General features: G+C 33.7%; 1 protein-coding gene across 1 annotated transcript; it reads right to left on the bottom strand.

Moving 5' to 3' along the window:
- Nucleotides 1-1,017: 1,017 nt before the first annotated feature.
- LOC130449022 (piggyBac transposable element-derived protein 4-like) lies at nt 1,018-1,365 on the bottom strand. The gene has a single exon (XM_056786653.1). The coding sequence runs from the start codon at nt 1,363-1,365 to the stop codon at nt 1,018-1,020; it is 348 nt and encodes a 115-aa protein (XP_056642631.1).
- Between the last annotated feature and the right edge of the window lie 6,242 nt (nt 1,366-7,607).

The following is a 7,607-nucleotide window of genomic DNA, read 5'->3' as shown; positions in this document are numbered from 1 at the left end:
AATAGTACCACATATTAGTTAACCCTTATCCGGATAGTCTGCGCTAGTAACGTAAACGAATAGTTTGAGTCCGTTGAACTCAACGCGCTAAAATGCAGTATTTGATAATAGTTCACTTCAGATATTGTATGCCTATTGATTATGCATATGCTATATTAATAAAAGTCAATGGTAATGCAATGAAAAATTTAATAAGATAATACTAACTTTATAATACTAGGTACAAAGAATTATACGTATGCACAAGATAAAATTATGATATTTCTGAACAACAAAAACAAGTTCGTTTGATATGAGAATGTTCGCTACAAATGCTTTTCTTGCAACTAGTGCAAATTTGTTTCTGCATTCTACCCTTTTGGGCGGACACATATGACACCTTTTTTACGAGGCGGTGAAGACTCTACACTCCTTGATGTATTTGGTTGGTCTTGCGTTTCTGGAAAAAATCGCTTCATTGTGGCTTTGATTTCCTTTGTTAGTCCAAAACTTTTTCTTCTGCGCATTTGCGGTATTATTAGTCCTTAGAAATAGGCGTCTTTTCTCATTATTCGGAGAATTCCATTCAGAATGTAGGTTTGTCCATATCACATAACCTGCTATCCCAACCACATCTAACATATTCATAAAAAATGCGAAAGGCCAACGGTTTGTGCGTCTTTTACACATGTATTCGTGAACCACCTGGTCTAATGTGTCCACGCCGCCTTTGGTTTTGTTATATTCTAGAATGATTCGAGGTTTATTTTTCATATCACTGAGTTCTTTGTCGTCAACAAAATTACGCTCGAGGTTTTGGTACGTACGATACCAGAGTTGCTTTCTTGCTAAACCCAAAAATCGACGATTCTACTTCACGATCCTTATGTGGTTGAAATTCTTGGGGGACGAATCTTTTGTTCTTCTTTACTGTTCCTATCATAGTGAGTCCATTTGAAAGCAAACTATATGCTAACGATGAATCAGTAAAATAATTGTCGAATGTCACGTTTCTGTTTGTTTTCTGGTAGGGCTCAGTCAGTGACTCAACCACTTTTTTCCCAGTCCATGTGTAATAGTGTTGCCTTCTTTTCCGTAATAAGGAATACCGTTTAGTGGATAAGAAGTATCCGAATCACATATCCACCAGATCCTCATGCCATATTTATCCGGTTTCGACGGCATATATTTTGAACGGGCTCTGTAAGGAACTAATTGTTCATCGACGGTTTGATTGACACCCGGCAAATAATAATTTTTCAAATTTTTATTTATTTCATTCCATATGTCGCGGATTGCGGCGAGCTTGTCACGGCATTGAGATCTGGTTTCTTTATTATCAAATCTTATAAAGCGTAAAAGAGATTTGAATTTATTCAAGCCCATGGTTGCTCGAAAGATTGGCAGCCCATAAATAGGATTCCATAAATCATCATGTGTTGTTGAATTTCAAATGACTGGCAGTGAACAACAGTACCAAAAATGCATACATCTCTATCTTATCACAACATTTTCATTTTGCATCTCGGGATAAGATGCGAGTTGCTTCAGAATTTGTAAAATTGACTATTTTTTAGACGACTTCATTTGTCATATACAAGTAAAAACAGTCAACTGGTTCTTCTAAAAGTTTACCTGGTGGAAGACGCACCTTATGTAATTGAATCGTAATTATATTACAAGATCTAATGCGCCCAGTACAATCAGGCTCACGTGACCACTCCGTTCCGACTTTACCAGTAAAAACTAGTGATGGTATTTCATTAGTCACATTCTCAATTCCTTCATTGTCGTCGTCTGATTCAGATTCCCAGTCAGAATAATTGATGCCATAGGGTTCGTCATCGACATCAGACAAATTTTCAATAATTTCTTGAAGTTCTCTGTCAGACAGCCCCTTATTGCTCATTATCCAAAGATTTGTAAATATTCAACTACAATAATAAGTAAAAATTTTATTTACCAGAACTGTGTAGAATATATGACTTACCAGGATATAATAATTTAAAAGAGACTAATTCAGATAAACTCGCAAGAACAGCGGTTTGAAAGCAGATGCAAAGTAACACCAAATAACACGATGTAAAAAGTTATGCTAAAAATAGTATAACGGATGCATTATGGGATAGGGACATGCGCACTGATGCTCTCATCACGTGTAAAATACCAAGAAACTATCCGGAGTCTGCCGGGCTCATACTGCCCGGTTGTGTCTGAAAAACAACTAATAATTTTTTTATGCATACAAAAAATTTTATTTCTATTTTTTCATCAGGCATATGTACCAACCATGATTATGAACAAAGTCACGGAAGGAATTTAGAATGAGACAAATACTGCAGAAGATATTTAAAAAAAGTTTGCTCGTCTATTGGACTCACCTCGACCGGACAACGGTTAACTCCTTAAGCCGCAACTGTTTAACCTGATAATGGACGAAATAATAAATCATGTCAAGAATACAGCAAGAGTATATTTACTTACAACGGGCACAATAAAAATAATCTGTTATGTCTATGACGCTGTAATTGTGGCAGAGAGCGAAGATGACTTACAGCAGCTTCTATAATCATTCTACGGACAAGCTAAAACCTTTAACGCAAGTATTCGCTGCAAAAATTGAAACCCTTGTCATCTCTAAAAAGCTAATGAGGTGCAAACTCGCCCTAGAAAATAAAACCATAGAACAGGTAATGTCATTTGACTACCTAGGCAGAAAGATAAACACAGACACAAGACACGAATGTGAGGTGAAAGAAATAGTTAGGTGGGGACGTAAAGGTGAAAGAGCTTGCAACGAACACGTGGACAGGATGACCAGAAAAAGATTAGTAAAGACCTCCAAAAAAAATGGATGGATTTATGGACATCAACATGTCAAGAATGACAAGCTGGAAACGTTGAAGAAGAAGTGGACCAATTGTTATGTCAACCACTCGCTCTACTAGTATTACGCGTCCACCGCCCTTGGCGCCCATTCATATATGCCGCCAAACGCATTGCGCCTAGCAGTGATTTCTTCTTTCCATATCATTTGACTACTGACTTTCGTGAATGAAACAACATCTGCTATTTTGTGATTTTCAACTTACGAAGCAAATTTAGAATGAACAACAAAAGTAATTTAGGTAATCTTTACCGTAACATATACAATATTAAGCCACTAAACAAAACTATCAACAAGAATTTTGACCCATCCTCAAAGAATTGTTACTCGCTCGACGTGCCAGAAACTTTTTTGTGTGCATGATGACGATGATGCTGTATGATTGGATGAAAAAAATGTTGATCCAACTAATGTTCCTGATGTCAAAAATTCAAACGAAAACGAAATGGCTGCTATGGCAGTTATAAATAATTTGAAGAAGTAACTTCAAAGTTCATGGAATCAAGTTTATATCTTCAATTAATACAATTCTACTAATATTTTGTGTTTTACTAATTTTTTTAATTAATATAATTAATGGTTTTTTGTTTTGTTAATTGTTTGATTTGGTGTTGATTTTATTAAAAAATAATTTAAATGAAAATAAATCTGATTTTGGTATCGCTGTTTCTATTCAATAATTACTAAATGTAATTTGCAAAATATGTGACGTCACACTAGGGAAGTCTCACAAATGTGGCCAGCTGTAACAAGGATGGGAAAAGGGGCAAAAAAATTATGAAATTCGTGTGATGTAGTTTATCGATGACACTTTGCCATGCTTGCCTGGAAGTGTACATCAAAATGTGATATATGAATGAAAAAAATTTCTGAATTAAAAACAGAACTTCAGCTGTTTCAGCAGTTCTCTTTTAAATGAATGATGTTAATAATTGATTTTTTCTCTATATATGATAAATAAGGTTAAAATGGGGCTGAAAATAACTCAATTCAATCCACATTGAAAAAAGAAGGTTTCATTTTACTCTCAAAAATATTTTTTATACATATTATTGCACATTTCAAACTCTTAATTGTTTTTCAAATTAGTTGAGAAACTGATAATTTTATTTTTATAGTATTTTAATTGCAATTTTGAATACATTTCTCAATAATTTGATCAAATAAAACTTTGCTCATACGTATAATATAATATTCTTACAAAATAAACTAGTTTTCCATATTATATGTGAGCAAAGTTCTCATATGTTCATGAACTAATTCTAATTATGTTTCTGAAGCGTTACAGGAATCGGAAGAAACGAATGTTGGTAGGTGAATAACAAAAGAATTTATTTTGTACAATAGTACATATTTGAAAAAACTATTGCAATCGAGCATTGTGGTTTCTCTTGTATGTCAAGTAGTGTTGCTGCATGGGTATTCACCTGTTCCTTAATATAAATCACCTATCTATCTCCCTATCCTTGTGTTTGCAGACCACTAATCTCCTTTTGCAGTGTAATCGGCATTATTTTTAAGACTTGTGGCACCAAATGTTACGTGCTGGGCGTGGAGTGGTTCCATCATCGTATAGAAGTTGAAACAGCTGAAAAAAGTCAAAACTTCTTAAGTTTTACAACATTCACAATATTGTCCAAACTTTACATAACTGTCTGGTATATACTGGCTTTAATTGTTCAATTGAGACTTGCTGCCTACATGTCGCTAAAGGCGAATATTCTGGACTGATAGCGAATTGTTCAAATTTTTAACCTCAAAAATTATAGGTGCACATATCGTCAAGATATGGCGCCAGGCACATCCATTGCACAAAAAAAGTGTTGTGGCCCTGGTGGTGCTACTTATTTACTAGACCAGCAGTTCAAAGTAGAACCTATACTATACTATAGAATTATATTGATGACTTCGATATACAATTTTTTTAGTTCAAATCCAAGAATAAACGATACCATATGTCTTTTCAAAATTTATTTTCTTTTAAGTGATGGAACAATTGTTTTTTGCAATTTTTAAATTGGGTTGATCATATTCTATTGTACATTCATACATACATTAAGTTTCCAAATTCTTATCTCGACAAGTTAATTCAATTTGTTTCTTATCTATAGCGCTTCCTACATCAACTTCTGCAGTATTTATTTGCAAATACCGACAATATCGATGCGGTACAGAAAACACGCTTAGGTAGAAAAGACGACTTTTCCGAGTAACATGTAGTTTCAAACATCGATATATCCATGATAATCGCTAGGAATGAATGAGTTACATTGTATGCTCGCTATCCGTAATTAGTATCAGCTCGCACGTTACATTATTTGGTTTTAGTTGTTTGGCATATGTTTTGGTAAAAGCACGTTGTAAGAGTGAAAATATTCCTCTATTATACAGGAATTTTCTAAGGCTTTCGATTATGTAAATCATAATGTTGAATCAACAAATTGCAGGTTTCAGGGGAATACCTCTTGCATGGTCTAAGTCATACCTTACCAACTGAAATCTGCTTGCAAAGGTTACTACAACGATGTCTTCTTGCACTGTGAAGTGCCTCAACGCTCAATACTAGGCCCTATTTTATTTCTCCTGTTTATCAATGGCATTGCCTATTAGACATCAGCAGCAACAACCCTGATGTCACAGTGCTACATAGAACCATATCTAGTGACCTAATCGCCTTAAAACCATATTGCGATTCTAATTTTTTGTGGCTCATTGTTTCTAAAACAAAGTTTTTATCATATAAAAAGACGGTGCAGCTTTTTGTACTAAATAATGCCACCATTGACGTTGTTGAATCTACAAAATGCTCAGGGCTTGTTGTAGACAATTGTTTGAAATAGGAGTTACATATAGCCGCTTTATTTGCCTGTTTATCACTAAGATCACTTTCCAAAGAACTAAACTTATCAACAACACTTGATTATGCCCCTTTTGATGCGCACCTCTGATATGCACTACCTTTTTGAGGCATGTATTGTGCAACTCAATTTGAGCGCATCTTTATACTACAGAAGAGAGCTGCTAGATATTTACTCAAACTAAATAGTAGGACTCTCTACCAGGACTTTTATGGAAAATTCACAATATTGACTCTTCACTCCTTATTCATCTTTGTCTAATCCGTAAGCACGCTTCTCCCTCCTTACACAACTATACACGCGGAGCACGGTCTTCATCCACCAACGTTCAAAATTAGTTAACGGCTTTATACTGTACAATGCGAAAAAATGCACAATCATTTGCCAATTGGAATCAAACCTATGACGTCTTTTATCGCATTTCGCAAGAAATTGAAGGCAAAAGTACCTCTACACTGTAAACGACTAATAACGATTAATATGAATATTGATTTTTACTACAAGTTTACATACAATGTATACATGTAATGTATATTACAAATTTTCACATATACATTTTAAAAAGTAATATCGTTATTCATTGTAGTTTTTTTGTGTAGACTGTATATTTAGTTATTTCATTTGTTTGATCTTAATTTAATTATTTTTGGGTTTGTTCTTCAGTTATTCACAAGCTTTTATCTACAAATTGTGAACAATTCTTTGACAACAAAACATTTTCAAAATCAAAGTTATGTTTATATCGTTTTCACTAAAATGCGTTTCAATGAATATTTTCAAAATCTACAGATCTCGTGGGCTTTATATTTTTGTTTCCCTCATCTCTTGTGCTAATATTCCCATTTCATTCTATCTATCAGCTAAAAGTATTACTGTAACGCTTAGGGAGTTTCCATAATACAAAGTACAACTTATATTATCCTTATTTTCTTAGTTTCCATATTCGAAAACACCGCTGCATGAATTTAAGGATCTTCTCGGAATTCTATATACAGGATAATTCCTTAACCTCGTAAAGTCCATCGTTTAAGATTTTTTAAAAGAAAAAATACACAATTTTTGTTGAAAGTCTAAAAAAGTTTTTATAGATTTCATCCAATTACAAGATTCTATTAGAGCCAAAAAGAAGAGCGGAACTGAAAAAACAAAGCTACTAGGTACAAATACATCACAAGTGAAATAAAAATAATGCAGAAACCACGATAACGAGTTAATAAAAAAAGATTAATTCTCTGACTTCGAATAAAAGCCAGAAATTTGATACCGATATGATAAATATGAAAAAGAAGTTAAGTGAGATGAATTGTCCCACAAGTTCACGATACTGGAAGTAATATCTTGAACAAGAAAAAAAAGCGTTTCTTAAGTTCCGTAAATTTATCACTATCCAAATAAAATCAAAATTTGCTCGACCTTCACAATAGACTCTATCCTACTTTATATAACAATTCAATTGTTGAGTTAGTTCTACTTCATTTTGGGAAACTGAAAATATCGTAGGGGACAATGTTGAAACTTTAAGTTTGGTGAGGCATCGCTGAAATGACTTTTTTACCAATAATATCACACAATCGTCATGAAGATGTCGTGATTCATGATCCAACTTATCTTGATGGGTTCGAGTAGGACGTTCCCTTCCCAGCTCTACATTCACACTAATCAAACACTCGTCGTTCTTTTTCTTGCTCTTAAATCAGCATTTTAACAAAAGGAACTTATTTTTGAATTATGAAACTATAATTTCAATCAGTATTCATTTCTAAAGAGAGAGAGAGAGAGAGGAAAATGCTTTGTTGTTAAAAAATTGTTACCATTTATAAACAAAAGCTTGTAAAAACTAAAAACAAACATAAAAATGACTAAATTCAGATAATAATAAAACA

This window comes from Diorhabda sublineata, chromosome 9 (assembly GCF_026230105.1).
Source record: "Diorhabda sublineata isolate icDioSubl1.1 chromosome 9, icDioSubl1.1, whole genome shotgun sequence".
In the NCBI taxonomy this organism is placed as follows: domain Eukaryota; kingdom Metazoa; phylum Arthropoda; class Insecta; order Coleoptera; family Chrysomelidae; genus Diorhabda; species Diorhabda sublineata.
Note: the sequence above shows the minus strand (reverse complement) of the source record. Positions and strands in the feature narration are given on the sequence as shown.

What these genes read in the sequence shown, in the direction of transcription:
- LOC130449022 (XM_056786653.1), bottom strand. Translation starts at nt 1,365, where the DNA reads ATGGGCTTGAATAAATTCAAATCTCTTTTACGCTTTATAAGATTTGAT.